The sequence below is a fragment of the Notechis scutatus genome, chromosome 1 (assembly GCF_049901735.1).
Source record: "Notechis scutatus isolate UNSWTSFEM ecotype Mainland chromosome 1, rNotScu1.2, whole genome shotgun sequence".
NCBI lineage: Eukaryota > Metazoa > Chordata > Lepidosauria > Squamata > Elapidae > Notechis > Notechis scutatus.
The window spans coordinates 133,219,337-133,244,269 of NC_142009.1; the positions used below are offsets into that span (position 1 = coordinate 133,219,337).

General features: G+C 36.9%; 1 protein-coding gene across 3 annotated transcripts in view; it reads right to left on the reverse strand.

The window, feature by feature from the left end:
- The window catches only part of KIDINS220 (kinase D interacting substrate 220), a 65,264-nt gene extending 44,838 nt beyond the window's left edge, over positions 1-20,426 (reverse strand). For all 3 annotated transcript variants that reach the window (XM_087946173.1, XM_026674332.2, XM_087946165.1), the window contains exons 1-13: positions 19,891-20,426; positions 12,707-12,846; positions 10,736-10,834; positions 9,724-9,822; positions 8,588-8,686; positions 7,461-7,562; positions 6,535-6,633; positions 5,993-6,190; positions 5,775-5,873; positions 4,412-4,510; positions 2,968-3,066; positions 2,290-2,467; positions 1,199-1,363 (exon numbers count right to left, since the gene is read on the reverse strand). In XM_087946173.1, coding sequence (XP_087802299.1) covers positions 1,199-1,363; positions 2,290-2,467; positions 2,968-3,066; positions 4,412-4,510; positions 5,775-5,873; positions 5,993-6,190; positions 6,535-6,633; positions 7,461-7,562; positions 8,588-8,686; positions 9,724-9,822; positions 10,736-10,834; positions 12,707-12,814 — 1,444 coding nt within the window. In that variant the 5' untranslated portion in view covers positions 12,815-12,846; positions 19,891-20,426. The remainder of the gene's footprint in view (positions 1-1,198; positions 1,364-2,289; positions 2,468-2,967; positions 3,067-4,411; positions 4,511-5,774; positions 5,874-5,992; positions 6,191-6,534; positions 6,634-7,460; positions 7,563-8,587; positions 8,687-9,723; positions 9,823-10,735; positions 10,835-12,706; positions 12,847-19,890) is intronic.
- Positions 20,427-24,933: the final 4,507 nt, after the last annotated feature.

A 24,933-nucleotide genomic window follows, 5' to 3' on the forward strand; every position in this document is an offset into this window, starting at 1 on the left:
AAAAAGGTTGGGGATCACTGCTGTACAGGATTCTTCATACCATCCCAGACAAATGGCTGTCCAATCATGTCTTGAAAACCTCCAGTGATTGAATACCCAGACTTCAGGAGGCAAGCTGGACTGTTTAATACTTTCACTCAGCCAAAGAGATTTTATGGATAAAAGAATTAAAGTACTAAGAAAAAAAGATACAAATAAATGGTTGGTTTTCACAGTGGAACTGCAGAAATGTTTGTATTTGGACTCATGCTTTCGTATTTGTTCATCAGTTATCTAGAAATTACCACAGACCACAAAAGTGACAAAATTTACTGATGATAATAATTTAAACAAAAGGGAAGTATCTAAAATAATCCCTCTAGATCGGCAAACAGACCATTTAACACAAAATATCAAAACAAACGCACAGCGAAGCAAAAGAATCCCAACCACACATGTACCATTTCACTTGAATTGGGAAATCTATGAGTTGATAAAGTATCATGTACCTCTGATGAATAAAGTAATAAGAATGTGCAATATACGGCTGTTTTAAAAATCAGATTAAAAGATAAGGAAAAATACAATTGCCAGTTACATTGTACTATAAAAATGTACAATATAATCATACATAATTCTATTTAACACATCTACTAAAAACAAAAAAAAGGAAAAATCATTGTAAGACATAAACAATTCTCTCTGAGAAAAATTTAAAGCTTGTGAATAAGTGCAAACATAAAAAGCAAGTTTCTTTAAAAAAATATTAGTACAAAAGATAGGTTTATCCAATGATTGTGAACAGTTAGAGGAAAAGGGTTTTTTTCACATAGCAGTTCTGAATTTATGTTAGATATAAAGATTGCTCTCCAATTTTCATGTTGTTTACTTTGAATCAAATGAACAGGACAGAATCTAGAAAGATACGATTGTAATTTCCTAGTTACTTATTAATGTGTTGGATTCCTATTGAAACTGTTTATTCTTTGAAATAATTATTTGAAAGTGTTTTTTTTTTTAATTCATTGTTTGCCACCCACAGTTGCAACATCTGAAATGGATGGCTGTACACATTCTTTAAATAAATACATTTTTAAATAAATAAAAAACAACTTACCTCAAATAGTGAGATAGCCAGCAAATAAACTTAATAGTAATAGTAATAATAATAACCAAGCTGTTGTTTAGTATTCAGTAAGTATTCAAATCAAATATTTACCTTCAAGTTTCTTGAGCAAGAAAGATTTGCCACTTCCCCACTGGGCATACAGCCCAACACAAATTGGTGGCTGCATTGTTGGTTCACTAAGAATGTCAGCTAATGCACTGCTGTAGAGATCATAACCCAGCATATCCCCATCTGATTCAGTAGGAGACAAGTGCCCTGCAACACAAATAAACTTGTAAAAATCATCTGGTTTTTTGCCCTGTTCTTCAATTACTAATACCAGATCATAGCCAGCCAGCCAGCATAATTATTCTATAAAGACAAATGCAATAGTTGCATGTTTATTTTCCATTCCCATACCAAGAATAAGAAAACAGATCAAACAGGGGTGTCAAACTCGCATTGTCACAGCAGGCGTCATGTGATATATCAGGACTTTTTTCCCCTTCGCTAAACTGGGCGGGGGCGGGGCCAGCATGTGACGCATCCATCCCACGAGTTTGACACACCTGATCTAAAAGGCAATTCTTATTGACTTTCATCCTCAATTACTCTACACGGCAAATGGCAAACTGATTGTGCAAAAAACCCCATCAATCCCCACAGCTAGCATGGCTAATAGCAAAGAAATTTGAGAGGTATATCCTAAAATATATAGAGGTCATCAGGCAATCCACCTCTATCTATTCAACCTTTTGGTAATGAATCCTGTCTTAGTAGTCAGATTTTTACCTGGTGCTAAAAGGCAGAAAATATTGATTTCAATATTTCAAATTGGTTTAGCTTGATAGGAACAATTTTAGCTTCCTCCATCCAAAAAGCCTGGAAGAGTTTGTAGACTTTTGGATTTACAAACTATTGTTTGGATCTACAAACTATGGATCAAAATTAGAGAGCAGATTAAATTAAAACCTGTTTAAAATTCTCCCACACATATAGGAAGAAAGATATGCACAAGTTTAGGAAGAAGCTAGACTATTCTAACATATTTCTAAAACAGCATTTATCATTATATTTAAAAATAACTCCTGCTGGGCTGACATTTTTCAATATTTAATCATTAAATGTTTTCTCAGCATCCCAGAAATATATTTTCCAAAGTATCAGAAATATTTATATTTTAAAAAATCCTAAATACTTACTAGCACCAAAGACTTGAGTTAAAATACTTTTCTGATGGCTGCAATCAATGTTGTAAGGGGTTTCACCAGCTTTATTAGGCCTATAAAGTAGCCTGCCATCTTTAGGATTTCGTAAAAGCAGTTCTGCAAGCCTACGGCTCCTGCCACGAATAGCAATATGTAGTGGAGTGTCTCCTTTCTGAAAGAGTTGTTGTAAGTTAATAGATGCATAATCATATAAGAACTCTACAGAGATATAAAGGACAAAATGCAATTTGGAGCACAGTGGACATGATGTACACCTGTCAAGAGTATCTTACAGCAATTGTATCTTCTCTACAGCTATTATAGTCTTCATTTTGTTTAAAGTGTTCTTGACAAGTGTCCATGCATGTGCCAATCATAATTTTCTCTTGAATCTGGATTTCTTTCTATAGTTTTACTTGCATTTCTCAAAAAGTCAAAAACTCAAGTTAAGTCTTCCCCATTCCTTTATTTCTTACAAAAATAATTTAACATATTCTTTAAATTATTTGTTTTCTCACGTTGTTATATTCTTACCAAATGAGAAAAGTTTAGAAAGTCATTTTTTTAAGCAGATCCATTTTTTTGCCTTCATCAAAAGTATTGGGGGTGAGCTCTCCACCAATATTTTACTTTTAACTGTGCTTTTCTCATTGCTCAACAATTAGATTTTACCTTATCTACAGCAGAAACTTTTGCTCCTTTGTCCAGCAGAAGCTCAACTATTTCAATATTTCTCATTTTGGTTGCCTTTATAAGAGGTGTTTCACCGTCCTAAAAGAAAAAAGAAAAAGATATAGCAGACACTTGAGGAACAGATAAAGAACATTTAACTTTTTTTTAAGCCAAATTATATTTCATGACAAAACCCTTTTCTAATAGAATGGTTTGAGATGCATTCTAATTTTAGCCACATTATTTTTACTAGCTTTTAATTATATCAACAGCTGTTTAACTATATGTTTTAATCACTGAAAATATGCAAACCAGCTGAAATTAATTATTTGATTATAAGCCATCAACTTAGTGTCAACTCTTAGTGACCACTTAGAATTTCTCCAGGATGATGTGTCCTCAAACCAGCCCTTCAAATTTTCTGACAGTGTGCCACTGTAATTGAGTCCATCTACTTAGCTGCTGATCATTCTCTTTTTTAATACCTTTCAAGAATTATGAACTTCTTTAGAGAATTAGTCTTCACATAATATATACAAACTAAGATAATTTGAACCTAGTCATTTTTTGTACCTTTAATGGCATTCCTAGATCTGTTCTATGATCCATTTGTTTTCTGAAATTTTTTCCAATACCAAAGTTTAAAAATATTAGAACTCTTTAAACCCTACTCCTTAAAATCCCAACTTTTGCTTCCAGAAAGTATTACAAGAAAAATCGTTGTCTGTACAATTCTGTTCTCAATAATAAAACTATTTTCTATTTTCATTATCTATAAGCTCTGCCTATACTGTTTTCTTTAAAATTCAACTTCACTATATTTTAATATCTTTCTGTTCTGTATCGCCAATATAGTTCTGGTCATATCTTTGCTGTTATAACTGAATGCCATATTCAAATCTAACTGGTATTATTTGATTGCTGACTGTATTATATCCAAATACTATCATTGCTATATCCTTCCTAATTATTTAAGTATAGGCTGACACTGGGAAGCCTAAAAATTACAGAAGACAAAAAAGAAATCATATCAACTCCAAAAAAAAAACCCATATGTTGTTAGTAGACCTGACTAACAGCTCTCAAGGTCACACTGAACAGACTTAGTTTTAGTAGTTAAGTCTAAATGCATGCATTCATAAGAAAAATGCATTTTATTTTACTGTCTAGTACTATTCTAAAAAGTAATAAGCAGCAATTGGGAGATATATAATAAAGTTATTGGTATATATAAATTTAATAAATACATATCACACTTCTAAGAAAATCAGTACAGGTTATTGCTGTGTAAACAGAAATATTATAAACTTCAAGTTTATTATTAAATAAAGGTTATTAATAAAGTTCAAGGACTATGGTTTTTAAAAATAAAAAACAATAATAATATGCACCAAAATCACATATTATAAAGCTTATTCACGATTAGAAACAATTATATACTTACTTTTGTACATATTTCAGTGTCTGGGTTACACTGCAAAATATCTCTTACCATGGTAGCATTTCCTTTTTCAACAGCCCAATATAAAGCTGTTTTATTATCCTATAAATGAATAACACACATGATAAACATTTTAAAAGCCAGTTGGATTAATTTCATAAACCAAATATACCTTATATGTGCATTATTTAAATATGAATAACTCAGTGGTTTTTTATTCAGGATGGAAATATATACGTAAGTAGTCTGCCTAAAAATGATAATACTGTTATTATTATGCATATACTTATTTTGAACCCAAACTTGCATACCTGATGTAAGTACAGCATTGTCCTCAACTTACATCCACAATTTAGCCCAAAAGTTTTGTTCCTAAGCAAGACAAGTTAATTTTGCCCCATTTTACAATCTTTCTTGCCACAACTGTTAAGTGAATCACTCCAGTTGTTAAGTTAGTAACACTGTTGTTAAGTAAATCTGATTTTCCCATTGATTTTGCTGTCAGAAGGTCACAAAAGGTGATAACATAACCCCAGGATACTTCAACCATCATAAATATGAGCCAGTTGCCCAGTGTCTAAATTTTGATCAGGTCACGAAGGTGGCTGCTGCAATGGTTGTAAGAGTGAAAAATGATAATGTCACTTTTTTCAGTGCCGCTGTAACTTTGAACAATCACTAAATGAGCTGTTGTAAGTCGAGGACTACCTGTAGCTCATAACAGCTAAGTGTCAAAACAATTACAGGTAGTCCTCAACTTATGACCACAATTGTGACCATGATTTCTGTTGCTAAGCAAGATAGTTAAGTCAATGGGACCAATTTTATGACTTTTTTTTTTTAACCACAATTGTTAGGTAAATCTTTGCCACTGTTAATCATATGATCATTAAGCAAATCTGGTTTACCCAATTGACTTTTCTTGTCAGAAACAGGCTGGGAACGAAGCAAAAGGCAATCATATAACCCTGGGACGCTACAACCATTATAAATACGAGCCAATTACCAGACTATTTTGATCACATGATAATGAGGGTGCTGTAACCGCCGTAGCATGCGCACTAGCTGCAAGTCATTTTTTTCAGTGCCACTGTAACTTCAGTCTCTAAATGAGTGGTTGTAAGTTGACTACTATCTGTATACTATAGATAAAAATGAAACTATCTGTTCTACATTCTAATGAAGAAACAATGTGCAGTAAAGTTTGAGAAATATACTTGCAAGAGTCAAACGCTAGCATTTAGCATGAGCATTTTTTCCAGAATATAAATATTATCTGATAATATGTCTCCTATCTATAAGGGATGCTTCTACATTCTCTAAATGGCACATTCAGAAGCGTACTCTTAAACAGAGAATTACTTACCTGACCTCTAATGTCTATATCAGCATATTTTTGAAGCAATGCTCTCACAATTTCAACATGACCACCTCTGACAGCCCCAATCAGCACAGTATCTCCACTCTGAAATTAGCATACAACAGAGTCAATATCTACTTCAAATACTCCCAAATTAGTTTCCCAAACTATTGTGGCACACACAAATAAGGCAACATTTCTATGCCACACAAACACATACTCACTCGATCAGGAATATTCACATAGGTTCCTGCATCTAGGAGATCTTGCACAATTTCTATGTGTCCCTCCTTTGAAGCAATCATCAAAGCTGTATTTCCATCTTTATCTGTTAAGTTCACATTTGGATTTCTTTTCAGGATTTCTTTCACTGAATCTGTAAAGCCTCCTTTTACTGCTACAATAAGTGCAGTCATAGAATTCTGTAAGAGAATAAAATAAACTTACTAAAATGAATCAGTATATTTTCTTCTAATGTATTCATTTCTTCAATACCAAATGTTAATTGCATATTTTTCTGTTGCTTTCATTTTTTTTTTACAAATGCTTTACTTTGACAAGATAATAATAACAAGAAGCTTGTGTTTGACATCAAACCTTCACTATTCAGTTCTTGGCATTTACTTCCCTGGTGTGTTGCATGATGTCTAGATTCACTTGGATAACTGAGGGAACTTATAAACTGATACAATTAATAAATATGTTACTTTTGATTAGAAATATATTTTAACTAGTATTTTTTTTAAAAAATAAAAGTTATACTCACAGCTCCTTCCTGATCTACATCTGCTCCCATCTGCAGCAGATACTTTACACAATCCAGATGTCCTTTTCTTGCTGCCCAGACCAATGGTGTAGTACCATACTGGTAGAAAAACACACACATATATATATATTATACCTCTGATAAACTATAGTTCGATTGCTAAAAGCTGCTTCAAATACAGATGGCAAATATTTAAAATTTATATAACTGTTGAGTGGGCATAGATGAGACATTGCTATTAAGAGCAGGATTTTAGAAGGAAGATTAAAATCTTTACATGATGCAAAAATGCAGCATACAATCTCATTACCACCAACATTTTTATAGGAAGCTGAAAGAACTACAAATCTGACTCTCCTCCAGCGTATAGTATATACCTATATTATATATAATCTACATATATAGATAACACATAGAAAATAGATATAGATAGATAGATAGATAGATAGATAGATAGATAGATAGATAGATAGATACCCTGTTTCTCCAACAATACGGCCTCCCCCAATAGGAAGTCCCAGCATGTTTTATAGGCATGAAATGAAATTAAGCCCCTCCCCCAAAATTAAGGCCTATATTAAAACATGCGAAATGGGGGGAATGGTGGGGGGGGCTTGCCGTTAGGAAGTACTTTTGTTGCACACCCGGATATGGTGCTGCCTGCGTTGACCCCGATACGAAGTGCCCCACCAACGCCGAGGTCAACATCCAGCCGTCGCTGCCCGCCCAAAGATGCAAGGAGGGGGAATTAAGTCACCCCCGAAAAGACGGCCTAGCCATTTTTTCGGGGTTCAAAAAAAAAAAAAAAGACCCGGCCTTATTATATGAGAAACACGACAGACAGACAGACAGAGACAGACAGACAGACAGACAGACATAGATGAATGATAAGAGTTCCAGTCTTAAGCAAATGCTTTCAATTTTACCTTGTCAGAGCAGTTGACTTTAGCTCCATGTTGCAGCAACAGTTGCACAATACGAGAATGGCCTCGACCTGCTGCCCAAATTATCGGATACACACTAAATTGCTAAAAGAAAAACAGTTGAAAACAGTAAGAATAAAATGTTATTGTCTCACCTGTTTTCAAGCTCACTTCAGTTATCAGGTATGAGTCTGATTCAATCCAGTATGTTAGAAATAAAATAAAATAAAAAATAAAGTGATTTCTTTTTAACAAAAGTTCAATTAATCTTCATAGTTGATATTAGGAAAACAGTACAGAAATTAATTTCATCAATAATAGCAATTAAAGAGCAATATTCTGTCTCTATTGACAGAACCAAATTAATATAAGTTTTTCAAGCACAGCTACAAAATACAGTTAATCTACATGGAACAAGAACTTTTGAGCATGGAAGCAAGTTCTCTTCTGCTTAACCAACATTTCCTTTAACGTTGAAAGCAGCAAAACATGGCTGAGTGTGCCTTTTTATATAGTTGAGAATTTCTATTATGAGGGGTCTTCAGTTCTCTATGAGCTTGATTGTTTTCTTGAAGACATTTCTAGACTAGTTAACACCATTATTTATAAATATTCACTTTTATCAGTATTCATTTCTATTATCTTGAATTAATTCTGCAGGTAATTAGTTGCATAATGTTAAATTAAAATTATTGTTTTAAAGTGCAACCAGACATTTTTAAAAGCATTACAGGTAGTCCTTGTTTGGCAATCGTTCATATTTACAATGGTGAGGAAAAGGAACTTTATGACCTATCCTTGCATTTTCAACCTTCACAGGCCTGTATATCAAAGGAAAGCTGAAGCAAGATCATAAGCACAGTTGCATTTCACTTAGCGATCACTTTGCTTAATGACTGAGTTGCCAGTCCCAATTGTAGTAATTAAACAAGGACTACCTATAGTCTTTTATAAGGAAATATTAATTTTACACAAACTAAAAATGGCTAGCGCTAGGCTAATAGCCAACAGAAGAATTTCTACCTCACATTCTGTAATTATCTGAATATTATTATTCAAGATAAACAATTCCAAATGCAAATTAAATAATGTTAATGTTTGAGTGCAAAAAGGGAAAAAAATGAACTTACTATACCAGTGATGTTTGGGTTTGCTCCTCTTTCAAGAAGCAGTTCAGCTACTTCAGTAGAGCCTTTGTAACATGCCCACATAAGGGCTGTCCACCCACCCTAAAACCATAAAACAGAAAATCCTACAATTAAAAAAATCCTATAATTGCATTCCTACAATTAAACAAAATATTAACCTACATAATTGGTTAATTATCTTCAAGACACCAATATATATATTCATTTCCAAAGTGTTACGTTGCAAAAAAAACCAAAGTCCTAAGGACCTTAAAAATAATAAATGTCTCATTGTGTACGATTTGGGATCCATTTCATCTGAAGCACAGAGCATTACCCTCACTTATGGTATCTATATAAATACAGCTGCACATATAGACATGAAAATGTGTACAACACTTCCACCCAATCAACCTCAGTCTTGATCTTTCTACACACTGTGTGAATTTTTTTTACATACACTGTAGTAAACAAGACAGAAAGGAAATACATGTTAACAATGAGGCAAAGGAAAGTGAAATGCAAAAAGTATAGATTTTATTCATATAAAACCTGCTCACCTCATAACAGAATTCTCAGTGGCTTATAACACTAAGTAGTAGATATCACCTTACTGATGGGATTATTTTCTGAATTGTTACACACACACACACACACACACACACACATTCTATTATGTAAAGCATCTATATGAACTTCTGGCATTACACTCCAAGAAACACAATCACCCAACGCTGTTTATAACACACCCAAATTCAGTTCTAACAACATAATTAAAAGGAGCTAAATAGTATATAGATAGTTCTCAAGTGATGAAAGCAATTGGGATTGGGACTGCCATTATTAACAGTGCAGTTGGAAAGTGCAATGTCCTGAGTACATCACTTGGCGATAACAATCCCAGCAGTCCTGGCTGTCATAGTAACTTTAAGGGTATTCAGAGGAATGCAGCAGGAATCCCACTAAGAAGCATACAAGCAGGGTTGAAGAGGCCAGGGCATGCACTGAGGAGGCTAGAGTTGAGGGAAGGGTTGGAAGGAGGCCTGGTGCAGATTTGCACAAGTGCAAGATATAAATCTAACAAATAAAGATACTGGAGAAGTAACCGTTTGATGTTATTATAAAAGTAAAAAATATACCATGTCCCGATGTTCTATATTCACATTGCATGCTAAGAGTTCTGATACAATAGCAATATGCCCCTCTTTAGATGCAGAGATAAGAGCTGTCCAGTTATCCTAAAATAAGGCAATCAAAGAAGGAAAATGTCAGAGTTTTATAAGTATTTAAGAACAGGTTTTTATATTTATTTAATTTATTAAATAAATTTATATAGCTGCTCATGTACTAGAAAGAACTTTCAGCTAGTTGTAAACAAAATAAAAATGCAACACACCTTTTTTTTTAAAGTAAGGTTGAGGCCTTAATAATAATAGATTATTAAATTTGTATACAACCTGACTGTCAATGGTTCTGGACAGTTCACAACAGGGGTGTCAAACTCAAGTTGTCGTCACGTGATGTATCGGGACTTTTTTCCCCTTCGCTAAACCAGGGGTGGGCGTGGCCAGCACATGACGCATTCATGTGTCCCCTGGGCCATGAGTTTGACACTCCTGGCTCACAACAGTCAAAGAAATTACAATAAAATCATTTTTTTAAAAAAAAGTAAAACTCGCATTCATCTATCTGCCTACCAGCTCCGTTAATAACTTAGTCACAATGCCTGAGGAAAAAGCCAAGTCCTCACAACTTTTGTCAAGGGCAACAGGGTTGCAATAATCCATATCTCCAAGACAAGGATATTCCTTAAGGCCAGTGCCATGACAGAGAAGGCACACTTCCAAGGACCCATCAAATGACATTATCTCACTGAGGGGACCCAAAGCATTGCTGAATCTATTAGGACAGGCAGAAACCACCAATCAAAAGATTGTTCTAGCTGAATTAACTCCCTTAAACTATTAAGCTTTAACAAAGAACGATTTGCTTTATTACTGTAACAACAAACAATAGGATGGAATGGCAGTCTTATCTGTTGTAGATTTTATGTTCACGGGTCTGATTTCAAGATACCTACAGGCTGATGGCAAATTAAATGTGCTGGAGGAGAGATAAAGTATGAAGCAGGATACGCTTCTTAGTACTTACTGAATCTTCCAAGTTACAATTGGCACCTTTTTTTATCAGTTCTTGGACAATTTCTAAATTGCCTTGCTCTGCAGCTAGCATTAAAGGTGTCTGACCATTCTGCAATCATTAAAAAAAACATACATATAGGAAAAAGCTAATTAAGAGGATATCTAACAATTATTATAGCAGAAAGCCATGTAAGTATTCAAGGTTTACTTAGACACTGAAGCATATCTCCTAAAACAGTATTTTAAAAAAACCACACACAACAGGTAGTCCTCATTTAATAACCTTAATTGGGACCAGCAACTTTGTCACTAAGCAAAACATCAAATGACCACATTGGCTTACAATGGCTGTTCCAACAGGCCTGGTTTTGGCTATTAAGCAAGAGATCAGGTGATTGTTATTTACAGCCTCCTGCTGGGTTCATCACAACTTTCCTTGTTGGAAGCCGGCTGGGCAGGTCACAAATGGTGATCATGTGACCACACAATGTTGCACAAAAGTTGTTGAGTGCCTAAATTGTGATTATATGACTGCAGGGATGTCACAACTGTTATTAAGTATGAAGACTGGCCATAAATCACTTTCTTCAGTGCCACTGTGACTTCAAACATTTGCCAAATAAATGATTAAGTGAGAACTGTCTGTTGTCCGGATTCAATAAAACATTAACAGAAACAATTTTAGGTAATACAATATCTTGTAACAAGGTCATATTTGTGAATCCTAGGATTTGGTTTTGAAATTCTATTTCATCTTATAGAACAGGGCAGCAACTATTTATTGATTGTAAAAATTCTTGTTAAAATGTTTCATAATTTAAACATTAAACAGTTTCAATCCCTTATATTATAATCCCTTATATTAAAGCCTTAAAAACAAATACACAATTTCTACCCCATCAAGAGATTCTGAACAGCTTACAGTAATGTACAAGCAAACAAAAATAAACAAATAATTTATTAAATTAAAATTAAAACATGAATTAAAATAATAAAACTACAAGAAAGCCAACAGAAGCATTCAAACCCAAGGAAATAATGAAACATTGTGGTCTCTTTCTAAAGCGTAGAGGTGAGGGAACCAGCCACACTTGTTCCATAATACAAGGGTGACTTCTTCCTCACTTCCATCCCATCCCCTTCGTATTTTGGGAGGCAGATGTGATTTCCCCTTTCTTGGCCATTTGCACAGGGCAGACACTGTACATGGATCAGGTAATCAAAAGTAGGTTTGACCCAGACCACTTGGGTTCTATAGGTCATACCTAACACTCTGAATTGGACCTTATAATTCTAAGATAGCTCTTGTCCATCAGCAATCACATTAGCAAAGTCAAATTCACTTAACAAATGCATGACTCCCTTATTGACTGTGGTGATTCATTAACCACACAAAAAGGTTATAAAGTTGGGTGTCTCATTTAATGACTGCCTTGCTTAATAACAGAAGTTCTGGTCAGAATTGTGGTTGTGAGTCAAAGACTATCAGTGTTCATAGTATTGAGAATCCTGCATACATTCTTAGAGCGTGCAAGCTGAACCATAAACCTGATTTTCACTGCAGGAAGTTATCCCAACTGTCTTACGTGAATCTTCCCAAATGAAATCCAAAAGTAACTGTAAGTCGCTAGCACTCTAAGTCCCTGTTCATTGTTCATCTATTGAATCCTCAGTAAACCAAGCAACAGACCAGGATTAACTAACATAGAAGGGCTGCTTGGAGATTCCCGGCTAGTCTCGTGGCAGAATTATCTTTCATAAAGCATCAAAGGTTCTCTGCCTCTGCAGAGACTGGCAAAGGGGATAAACTACAGACTAGTAAAAAGGTAATCTGACCATATCAATGTCCCACATTTAAAGATCACAAATTAAATGCTCTGAAATGGCAAACAGAATGGAACATTAGAGATATGCCATGGTCCCACAGGCTCTGAAGACTTCTGGATAGTTTTCAAAGTGTTCACTTCACATTTTACCATACCTCGTCCCTCTCATCCACATCTTTGCACTTCTCAAGAAATGCTTTCAAAGCAGGAACATTTTCTTCTTCCACATAAGTCACCAAACTCTGAGACATCAGATTAGCCATTCTTAGCAGTCAGGTTCCACAATGCCAGTTACCTACATAAAAAAAAGGAACCATTTTAATATGTCAATAACATACTGGAAGAGGCAGGTGATAAAATAACTTCATGCCTATCACTACCGGTAGAAAAAAATCATTTCAGTTATATCTGTATACAAATAATGTTCAAGGACTCAGCTTTTTAGTGTCATAATAATAAAGAAATAATTAAAATAAATGAATTGCAAACAAAATGTTGCGTACATTCTAAACTTTTATTTGGTTAATTTAGTTTGACAGAGCAATAGCAATTTCTCTTTAAAATGTCTTACTTTATTTTATACCACAGCTTTATTTTACATCTGATAATAATAAAGAAATTGATGCCAAATATATAAATATTTCCTTTAACCATATATTTAGCAGCACTGCTGTATTTTGGATTCTCATAGTTCAAAAATATACACTAAAAGAAACCACTTAGAAAGAAGAACTATGTATTTCAAAAAAAGTTCAACTAAGGCCTTCCTCAAAATATGACAATACAACAGAGGTCATCTGTTACTATTTGAAATAACAAATAAACCTATGCATACCACAACTGATGCATACCACAACTCATGCTTTTAAGAGTTTGCTTCTAGTCTCTCTGGAAGAATTATAGGCTTTTTACTTCCAGCAATAGGACAGATAGGGCTAAGAGATCAAATTTTCATCTTTCCTTTATCTACCCAATTTTGCACAAATGATATGAAGACCATGACCATCACCTAAGCAAAAATTCATATGTATACTTTTGTAATTTGTCATAACTATCTTAGTTTCCTTAGAAAATCAATTTCAGATACTTTGTCTGAAAGAATACATGTTAAAAAGCACATGGGAAAAAGTGATAAAGATGCATAGAGTAATGTAGAAAGAATTAATAAAGTACAGAAAATTCAGCTGTTGAGGCTGTATTTCATGCAAAGTGGTATATGTAAATATTATAATTACCACCTAACTCAAGTAAACCTCACTGCTTAGTCGAATTAATTTAAGCCTTTACAGAATTTTCATCATGAAGCCTTTATACTCCAACTTTCTCACTGGCATACAAAATTGTTGAGGTAACATATTGTATTTATCCTATTTAATTTACAGCTTGCAATTAAACAAATGATCATTAGTAATCATTTGCTGATGAAAGATTGTGCAAATGTATTACCATGTGCTTATTTAAATAAGGAAACTAGTAGTTTAGTTACAGATAAAACAGAAACTGGAATTATCTCCTATATTCCAGTTCAGTATACCTTAATATTATTCATCTTGAAGGTAGGAGGTAACATTTCCATTGCATAAAGATATGCTAATAGAGTTTGTAAAAACCAGGGGAAAAGACACATGTGGAAAAGCAATATTCCCTTCATGTTACCTTTCATAACTTGTCATTCCTTCTGAAATAAAATGCATTTCACACTTTACAATGTTGTTTTAACATAAGTGTACTCTGTTGTCACATTTTTTAATAAAAAATCAATATAGAAATTCTCCTGATTTGCATACTCTGAGGAAGCAAGTGAATTCTGGGTCTGTTATTATAGAGATTACTTGTAGTAAGACCACCTCACAGAATGTAGACAGAAGTGAGTGGTTTGATCTCCTAGCATTAATAATGAATGCTAATAATAAACTCTTTGAAAAATCAGTTCTGGGTAGAAGTTCAAAATAATAAAAAAGAAGGAACTGAATAAAATATTTCCTGTAGGTCACCAGACAGTACTTCCTAAAAACATGGATGACTACTAAATTTGCAGATACAGCAAATTAATGAAGCTGGAAAAAATACATTCCAATATGTTACTCATATTAATTCAAATAATTCCTATAAGAACTAGTTTCAGTCTAATCCATCTCACTAAGTTGTTGCACAACACAAGAGGGAATACTATATAGTATATACTTTCTTGAGCTTCTGAATGAAAAGGATAATTCTTTATTAAAAAGTCAGTACACAAACAAAAACTAATTTCCAACCTTTTCTAGAGGAGCCATATTGCAACGAACACAAAAAGCTGAACCCAGAACTCTGATAATTTCACTGTCACTTAAATTGAAACTGGTTGATAGCCATTTTCTAGATTCCCTAAAAAAAAAAAAAGCTTATTTTATCAGATTTTGAAATATTTTTACATTCTAAAAATTAAAAAATGGAGTAATATTCAGTGTTTCTGTATGACTTTTAGTGATAAACTTTAAATGGAAATGAAATGCATTCCTATGTAGACAAAGATTGGATTAATTTTATATGCTACTACATGAGCCTTGTTTTTTATTATTTTCCTTGCTTGTCTTTATTTTAATCACTATAATGTGTGTCATTTTAAACCACACAAATCATGATTATATTTCACCAATATATTTTCAATAAATTAAAATGTCAACTTCAGATTCTTCCTTTCTTTAAAGGTTGGGAAACCAGAGAAGTACTGTATGGAAAATAGCCTGGATCACTGGCAACAATGCATATCCACCAGTAGGTACCATAAAGATTTACAAAAAGTTACAAAACCTAAACCTACTAGAAAATCAAAGTAAAATTATAAGCAAACAATAAGGCACATTTGACATGTTATAATTATAAACCTCATTTTTTACTCAAGAACTTTTAACATACTGCAAATAACAGATCATAGCTTGTTATTTTGCAAGAAGGTTCTTGTGATCCAACCTATAATTAAGAAAAATGCATAAATCCATTTTTTATAGTTTGGTAGCAAGCTGTATCAAGTAATCATATCCCTCTGTAATACTCTATGGATGCCACATCCTGAAGTTTTACAGTCAAAAACAAAAGCTATATATGCTGTAGCATTATTTTACTGATTGATTACCTGTCAGGTAGGACAAAAATAGCTGAGGATACACAAGGAAAACCAACTTTTAAACTCCCTGGAAGTGTTAATGAACTGTCTTAGGACAAATATTGAACTGTAGTTTACATTCTATATTCAAAAGCTGACAACGTATGTTCAGTTCAAGTTTCTAGTAAGACACGTCTTCTCATTCTTGGAAAAAAAAGTTAGGAAAATGGCAGGCAAAAAAGGGGGGTTTTCCACCAATATTCAGTTCTGTTGTTGATCAGTACAGTCTGCCAAGTATTTGAAAGCATGTGGCCTTCACACACACACAAAAATACAGTCCATCTCTACTTTAACCTCAGTGAAAATCTACAATAGGATTAAACATACTTATTTAGCAAGACTCATGGTGAATTCTATACTTCTTAGGACATTTTGGCAAACCTTTTCGGCACCGAGTGCCAAAACAGGAGCGCGCACACGCTTGCAGGGGAGCACCCGAAACCGAAATAGCAGCTCCATGACACGCGCATGTCAGCACCGGAAACCAGAAGAGCAGCTCCCCAGTGCGTGCATGCGCGCCAGCCACCTAATCTTCCAGTTTTTGGCACACATGAGTGAGTGAAGACTAGCTGGCCAGCACGCATGTGCGCACTGGAAACAGGAAGCTTAGCTTCCGGGTGAGCGCATGTGCACCAGGGGAGCTGCTCTTCCGGTTTCTGGCATTCCTGCAAGTGCAAAAACCAACTGGCCAGCGCGCATGCACACGCCAGAACCTGGAAGAACAACAGGCTATGGCTGGAATGCCCAGAGAGATAGCTCTGCATGCCACTTCCGGTACGAGTCATAGATTCGCCATCACGGTCTTAGGATTTACTAAATGTGCACACTTAAAGTGCTATTCTTAGGAATTCAACACCCCTCTCCTAGAAAATTGAAATATCCTAGGAAATATTAAAAAGGCAGAATATTTCCTCTAAAAAGAGTAGAAACTCAGAAGCAGAAACTCACCTCAGAAGCAGAAACTCACCCCCACCTTTGTTAATGGGTGGGCCATTAAGGCAATACTTTACATAACAAAGATCTCCAGGTAAAGCTATAGCAATTGCCAAAAGCCCTTTTCAGTGCATCATCATCCAGCAAGGCTCAACCAAGCCTGGAACTCAGGACAGCCTACAGAGTTGCCCCTGCATAGTCTCATGGGAGTCTCAACCAATCAGAATACAAGCTCCAATTCAAATCTCAATAAAGATTATAAAACCCAGGCACTCTCAGCGCCTCAGCCCCTTTTTTGGTCTCTTCCTTCACCTTGAAGCATTCCTTTTCACTCTGGAGCTCCAGGCCATATGGTCCTCTCCACCATTAAACCTTCCAAACAGCCTCCATGTTTCCAGTGTCTTTTTCCCCACTTGGAACTGAACCCAGAAGGATAATTCTTCCAACATGGCCAAGACAAAGCTCATGATTTTCCTTATCATTGCTTGATAACATAAAGTCTGAATATCATTTGATGGCTAATGTCATACACTATTTTCTTCTCAACTTGGGTTTTTCCATACTTGAAGCTCAGCTCCGCCACACATGCGTGTGCACCTCTTACCGGCCAACTGGTCTTCAGGTCCCTGCTGCGCATGTGTGCATGTGCGGGGGTCATGCGCGCATGCACAGGGTTGCGCATGTTGCATTTGGGGGGTTCGCGCACGCGCTTTGGGCACTTGAGAGCCGAAAAGGTTAGCCATCTCTGACTTATAGGCTCAAGAGGTAAAGGTGCTTTTATATGACAAAATTTACTGCCTAGTGAGACTTTAAGCCTGCAGAATGTTAAATGAGAAAAAATCCATAGAGTAGACTACATATATCGGCTGTACTTTAGTACAGTGCACCAAAAACTCACTGAGTTTATTTTAATAATTGTCACTTTTCAAGGTGTTCTTTATTGTTTTTTCTACAGTGTATAAGCATTACCTACCTTCTGGAAATGGGGGATAAAGCTCCCAAAGAGAAATGGAATGTATTCCTATGTAGACAATTTTAGTAACACAGCAGTTTTAAATAAGAATGCTTAAGATTAGAGCAACTCTATCCATATATCCCAAGAAAAGCAATGGCTCTGACAACATATACAGTACTGTCCCACAGCTGCTAACCAGAACTCTTTCAGCTGAAACAATGGCTTAAAAAGCAATTTGCACTCTTTTGCCATAGTAAAGATTTTATCTTTTCTAATTTATTTTTTAATATTCAGAATTAATTTTGTTTAAGTCTGTTAGATCAGGTTTTGAGCTCAACATGTTTTTTTAATATTCTCACAAAATAATTTATATAAGAGAATCATTTGTCCGTTGTATTCATTTTAATTTTTTACAGATAAAATGCTGTGAAGCCAATGTTATCCAGCAATACAGCTACAATTACAAAAAAATTTCTATTACCAACCTTTGACTTTTCTGCAAACAAGTGGACTTTTATCAAAAATATAGAATTTTACTATATTTAAACAACACTTTGTTTACCACTTAGACAAGTTCAATAATTAACATTTGTTTATCACACAGAACCACTAAGTAGGCTAGAAAAATATCTACTCAGAGTCTGATTATTTACACAACATACTCATTCATGGGTTCCTTAATTAATAGATTTTTGTTTGATTACAAGACACAATGATCCATAAGCATCACTGAGTTCACAAACAACATATAGTTGTGGTTCTAATGTGTTCTGTAAAAATAAAGACATCACTAAATCCAGGTAAATTGACTCTAAAATTGCCCACATCTGGAGGGCCCCAGATTGGTTAAATACTGAAATACTTTATCTGGAAAGCAGCTCTAAGGGTGTGTGTGTGTGTATATATATAGCTGCAAGTACTAACTCTTCCAAACAATTTTTTAAATGTCAAAAATAATTTTAACAAAATATCTTTGGATAGGGAGTGCGCCAATGTTAAGTAGCCAAACTCTTCAATTTACTCATTGTTTCAACTTCTTTGCTTCATTTAAACTCAAAATGGTATGCCATTTCAAATCCTTTCAAATATCCCTCTGCCACCTTGCAAAATAAAGGGAGCCACATATATTCTTGCCAGGTTTCATATACAGTATGTCATTCTTAATGTGGGCAGTGTGCATTTATCACTTAAGTGCTTTGCAAGACTAGAAATTATGCTGGCCTATATAGCTATTTCAGATTTTAATGAAAATACTGACAGCTTTATTGGTTATTATATTGCAAAAGAGATGCCAAAATTTAATGACAAACTTTACAAACTGCAAAATCCATAGAAATGAAGAAGCCTAGGCCAGATGATGGAATACCTACAATAAGTACAATTCAACCTAAATCCCTGCTTCAGAAGGTTGGATTAAACCTCAAAAAAGTCTGGGCAAACCCAAATATGCTGCATTTTATTTTTATATATAAATCAAGACAGGAAACACACCCAACGCTCATTCCTCATCCTACTGTCCCCCCCAACAATCACCCTGTGATTGGATTGAGCTGAGAGCGAGCGGCTGGCCCAAGGTCACCTCAATCAGCTTGCATGCCTAAAGAGGGACTTGAACTCAGGATTTTCCTGGTTATAACCTTATTCCTTAATAAACCCTAGACTCCTAGAGTCTAAAGTTAAACTGGCTCTCTCTTGTATGCTCGTTTTCAACTACCAAAATGCCAAACTGATGAACATTAAGCATTCCGCTCTTGTCCCTTTGGGTATCAAACAAACCGAGCCATTTCCCCAGGTCTTTCGGTGTTCTTGCCTTAAAGGCAAAACTCATTGAGCGCCTTTCTCCGGCAACCAGCTCGCGGAAGGACCGGCGGAATCCAAGATAACGGCCAGGGACAGGCGTTTTCTTTCTTTTTCTTTTTTTCCTATTCGCCTCTACACCATTAGCTAAATGAGCAGGTTCCTCAGCTCCCCCCGGATCCGCCTAATCCAAAGCGTCTACCCATTTCAAACGTACGGGAGTGCAGGGTGGAGGGAAGGTTCGGAAGAGAGGCGACCCACCTGTTCCTAGGTCGCTCGGGCAGCGGCTTCAACCCTTCTTCACCCACCCACCCCAATTCTCTAGCACGCCAAATCCCCACCCAGTTCACAACCGCCTGCGTTAGGCTAAAACAGCCCTCGCGAAGCTCGGGAATGAAGCCAGGGAAACGAAGGCGGCTGGGAAGCTCCGCTCCCTTTGTCTGACAGCCCGCGACCACCGCCCTCCCCAACCCGCAACTCGCCGTTTACTTCGCTTGCACGCCCTTTACCAGCGAAACGGAGCGGCCGAGGACGAGCGTTTGGAGGAAGACGGCGCTGCTGCTGCTGTTGTTGTGGTGGTGGTGATGGTGGTACGGCAGAAGTAGCGGCGGTGGTGGGAAGGCGGTTGAGGAGCGCCCCGTATCCTTCAACCCGAAGACACGGTGGCCATCTTCGCCTAGCTGCCGGTCAGGTCACGTGAGGCACGGGCGCGCGTGCCCGCCCGTCTTGCTCCCCCGCCCTCGAAGGAGGCCAAGGGTTTGGAGCACGCGCCGAGCTGGATTCCGCCCGACACCCCCCGCCCTCCTATTCGCTATTATACGCCGCGCTCACGACCCCGGCGAGAGCCGAAAAAAGTGTGGGGGGGGGGACAGGGTTCGAACGGCTCCGCGCGACCCAATTGGCTAATGAGCTCCTGCCGTTAATTGACCTGCCACGGCCCAACGGCGTTATGGAAAGCCGTTGAGAAGTCTCGCAGCAACGGGAGGGGGACTGAGGGGGAAGGAGACGGAGATGTTTATTGTTGCCTAAAATCCTGCTCAGCTCCGTCGGGCGTTTCCCCTTGCGGATGTTATTTATAGGTGTGCACGGATACACAAACACGGAGGGCATTGTAGACAGTGGAGCCGAAACAAAGGTGGAAAGCAATAAAATCTGTTTCAAAATCTGTTTCAAATAGGTGCCAAAAGGTGCTTTTTCCAAAAGACAAGTGGTCTTTCTTGGAAAACTAACAAAAAGTAAAGTCCTACACTTAGGCAAGAAAAACCAAAAGTACGGGTACAGACTGGGTGCATGGCCCTCAGGAAATGATAGGATTAACCATCTGGGAAGATTGCATTAGCCAGCACTCAGGTGAAGCCATGTGGTCCAGGCAAAGTCTACAAAGTTAGCTAAGACCCCACCGCCCCTGGGAGTCTGACAGCCATTTCTTACACAGGAACAGGAAACACTAAGGTGGGGCCCAACAGAGGGTGTAAAACCAAGGGATTCTCGGCATCTCTGCCCTTTTCGCCCAGGAGCTCCAAGGCGTGTGGTCCCTTCCACCCTTAAACCATCTTCCCAAACAGCCTCCATGTTTCCAGTGTCTTTTTCCCCACTTGGCACGGAACCCAGAAGGATAATTTTTCCAACAGTAGCATCTAATTCATCTTTTATATGTTAATTTTCAGAAGAATATGTACACTCAGTTCAAACTTTGAAGAGGGAGGATTAATTACCTTGCTAACTTGCCTGTCCTGATGGGTACTGTTCCTAATGCAACTTTAGATAAGTTTCCATGCTGCTTTTCCACACAATGGCCTTACTTTATCAAATGTCATTGGCTCCAGATGACATTCATATCCATTTTGTCTCCTCTTCTGGAATAACTGCTGATATAGTCCAGTTGCTGAGATCAATATTCTGGTAATTGTCCAATATACCATAGTCAGGCGTGTCCAACTCATTAACTAATGTATAGTATATATTTTATCCACTCATGGCCCAGGCAAGCCAAAAGATTGGACAATCATGGTCTACAGCAACGGTCACCAACCGGTGGGCCATGAGAAAATTTTAGTGGGCTGCAGAGAAATCTCACCCCAGAGCACCCCCCCCCCAAAGCAATTAATCCAGGCTGCGCAGAAACACAAGGCTGCGCTATCCACATGGCCCGCGGGAACCCTTTCCGCCCACTTACTCCTTACCCAGCAAACTTGCCTGCTAAATTGCTATTTTTCCTTTTTCCTACCATCATCTGTTCTTCTGTGCCAGGAGATTTAGATTAGCTAGGAAGCAGGAAATGGTTGGATTTCTTGCTTTCTAGCTAGTCTTTAGATATTCAGCTCTGCTTTTAAGCACAGCCGAACCTCCCTTAGGACTGAAGGTTCTATTGTTCAGTGCAGACTCACGGCAAACAAATTTTATGTGACAGACTGAGCTAGCTGATGGCAGATAGATAGATCTCTGAATGAATCTATGATTCTGTGAGCAACTCAATCTACCTGCCTGCTTTGCCTGATTTGGGGTAAATGTTGCTCTTTTTTAAATAAAAAATTCAATATTTATATTTATAATATTTACATACAAGCCATGCCCAGCCAGTCACATTACCACCAAGCCACACCCACAAATTAGGCCATGCCTACAGAAATGGTTAGTGATCCCTGGGATTTAAAATTATGAGTTTGGTGGTCCCTGAGGTCTAAAAGGTTGGCAACCCCTGGTCTACAGTAGGCCTGTCAAACTGGCGGCCCAAGGGGTGAATACGGCCAGTGGAGGCCACGCCCACCCCAGCTTCACAAAAGCAAAAAGCATCGCAATACATCATGATCCGGCCCACTATGGGATCAAGTTTGACACCCCTGTTCTACAGTATGTCACTTGCCTCAACATGAGCATCAATAAAATTAACAAGCATATCATAAGAATTTATTTCTTGAATTTATTTCTTCAAAACACTAATCATCGTTTTGCCCAACAGTATCAGAACTCACATGAGATTCAACATCCAGATCCAGGAAAGGTGTATGTGTATGCCTTTGAGTCAGTTTTTGACTCCAGTTGACTGCCTGGATTAGTCCCTGCAGCTTTTTGTCAAAATTTTTCAGAAGTGGTCTGTCCTTGCCTGCTTCCTAGGCCTGAGAGGAATTTACTAGCCCAAGATCACCTACCTACCTTTGTGCCTAGGTGGGGACTAGAACTCAGTGTCTCCCAATTTCTAACCTTAACCACCAGACCAAATTGGATCCATCTAGGAAAGAATTATTATTTTGAAAAGCTTCTATCTGGCCTTTAGATAGAGGAGCTGAGTTCATAACTTTAAGCACTAAATGCAGGTTAACACAAGACATTAGCATGCTTTGCCCAAACATCATAGTATGATTTAACATGATGGTTCTCCTAGCATGGCTGAATTCCCACAACAGGCTGAGATACAAGATATTTAATTCATTGAACTCCACTGTATTTGAGCCTAATCTGAGAGCAGCCAGTGAAGTTGCATTTATTGAATACTGATACTGTTTCCTGCAATTGATGGATTTAGCCAAGGATTCTGGATTTCTGGTTTTGTACAGTGTACAAAGATGTTGATGTTGATGATGTTATCCATTCAGCCATGTCTGACTCTTGGCAATTCTATGCGCCAGGTCTCTCCCCATCAATGTACACAGAACACTACAGCAATTGGGTTATAGAAAACACTGAGGCAAGCTAGTTTGTAGCTTGTTGTGGAAGAATAGAATGATTATAAAAGAGATCGCTGCTGCTAAATCTTCCTTTTTTTCTGGTTGTTCTATATCCTGTGGGCACATAAAGTATGAACAAAAAATCATTGCAAGATTTTAAATTGTATAAACATTACAATAAAGGATCATAAAAATTGAGAGCCAACTATAGCCATTACCACTTAGGAAATCTGAAATGGCACTCGGTTTGCAGGATCACTTAACCCAGGCAACTAAATATTTAACATGGTTTTTATCAGATGTGATTAAGCATGTCCTATAAATATTTTATCTGATAACTTCCTGAAATACTTCTGTTGTATGAAGGACTACACATCCAGATGGAGATGGAACAAAGCATTTTTTTAAGCCAGAACTCTATTATCCATAAAATTTTACTTACCTGATTTCAAAAAGCTAAGCAGAGTCAAACTTGGTTAGTAGTTCGGTGGATGATTACCAAGAAATCGCAAGACTGTAGCCTAGTCTGCAAAGTTGAAACAGGTCCCCCAAATAGGCAGGTTGAATTATTTCTATATTTCCTATGCTGTTACCAAGAAGCTTACATGGGTGTGTTCGTTAAGTTCCCAGGAGGTGAACTCACCTTGAAGGAGACTTGACTTTATAAACAAGTTTTTAAAAGGGTACAGTTAACTGCTACCATCTCAAGCTGACTGCAGGACTAAGAGTATATGTCACTTACATAGTCCCAGTGAGTCATCTGAAATGCTAACTGTAAAACCATGACTTAGTATTACTTCATTTTTATATACAATCAAATATACAAACATCTAATTTAAACTCTAGCAGTGAAAAAAAACTTTTGAGGCTAGATTCAAATCCTATAAAAAACAGTCAGTTTGGTCTAAGACTTAAGACTAGAAAACAAGAAACTTTGAAGTCCTGTATTTGCCATGAAAGACAGTTGAGTAACTTTGGGCCAGTCCTTCTCTCTCAGCCCAACACTCCTCACAGGGTTGTTGGAAAGTAGGAGAAGCCTTGTAAAAACAATAAAGGTGGGATATAAATAAATCATACAACAGACTATTACTAGCAAACAATACCATTAGGCAGGGGTGTCACTCACAGCCCACGGGCCAGAAGTGTCACACACTGGCCAAGCCCACCCCCGTTTTAGCGAAGGGGGAAAAGTGATATGCCACATGATGACAACGTGATGACGCAAGTTTGACACCCCTGCCATTAGGTATTTTGACTCAGCATTATTTAAACCATGGTTCAATAAACTCTAAACAAGCCTGTTATATGAATACACCACAAGCTTCTCCCATTCTTCCTCTACAGAAAGTAGATTTTTGTTCTTAAATGGCATCAGAATTTTATATACATCTGAATGAATCCGACTTCTAAATCAAATCAGTGATGCTAAATTACACAAGTCAAACTCCTCTCACACTAATTTTATTAGCTATTTTATAGTAATAGGAAAATACTTAAGACGGGTTAATTAGCTCCCTCGCTTTTCTTATACTGGTATTAGTGAAGATGACAGAAAGTTTGACTAGCTGATATTAATCTCCTTCTCAAGGGTTTTGCAAAATCTCCATAAACATGTGTTTTAGAGGAATTGATGCTGATTGACACAAACTATTTGCCAAATAGCTAGCAATCATTTGCCATAGCTAAATAAGAATTCAAACTACGTGCATAGCCAAAGTTTCAGGCAAGCAAACACAATAAAGTATTACAGGATTTTTGTTGAGGTTTGTTGGGGTTTTAAAATAGATGAATTAACACAGTTCAGGAGGTTTCAATAGAGATGGGGCACCTTTAAAACAAAAGGGCAGCCAAAACAAAAATTTGAGACAATTTTGAAAGTGATTAAAG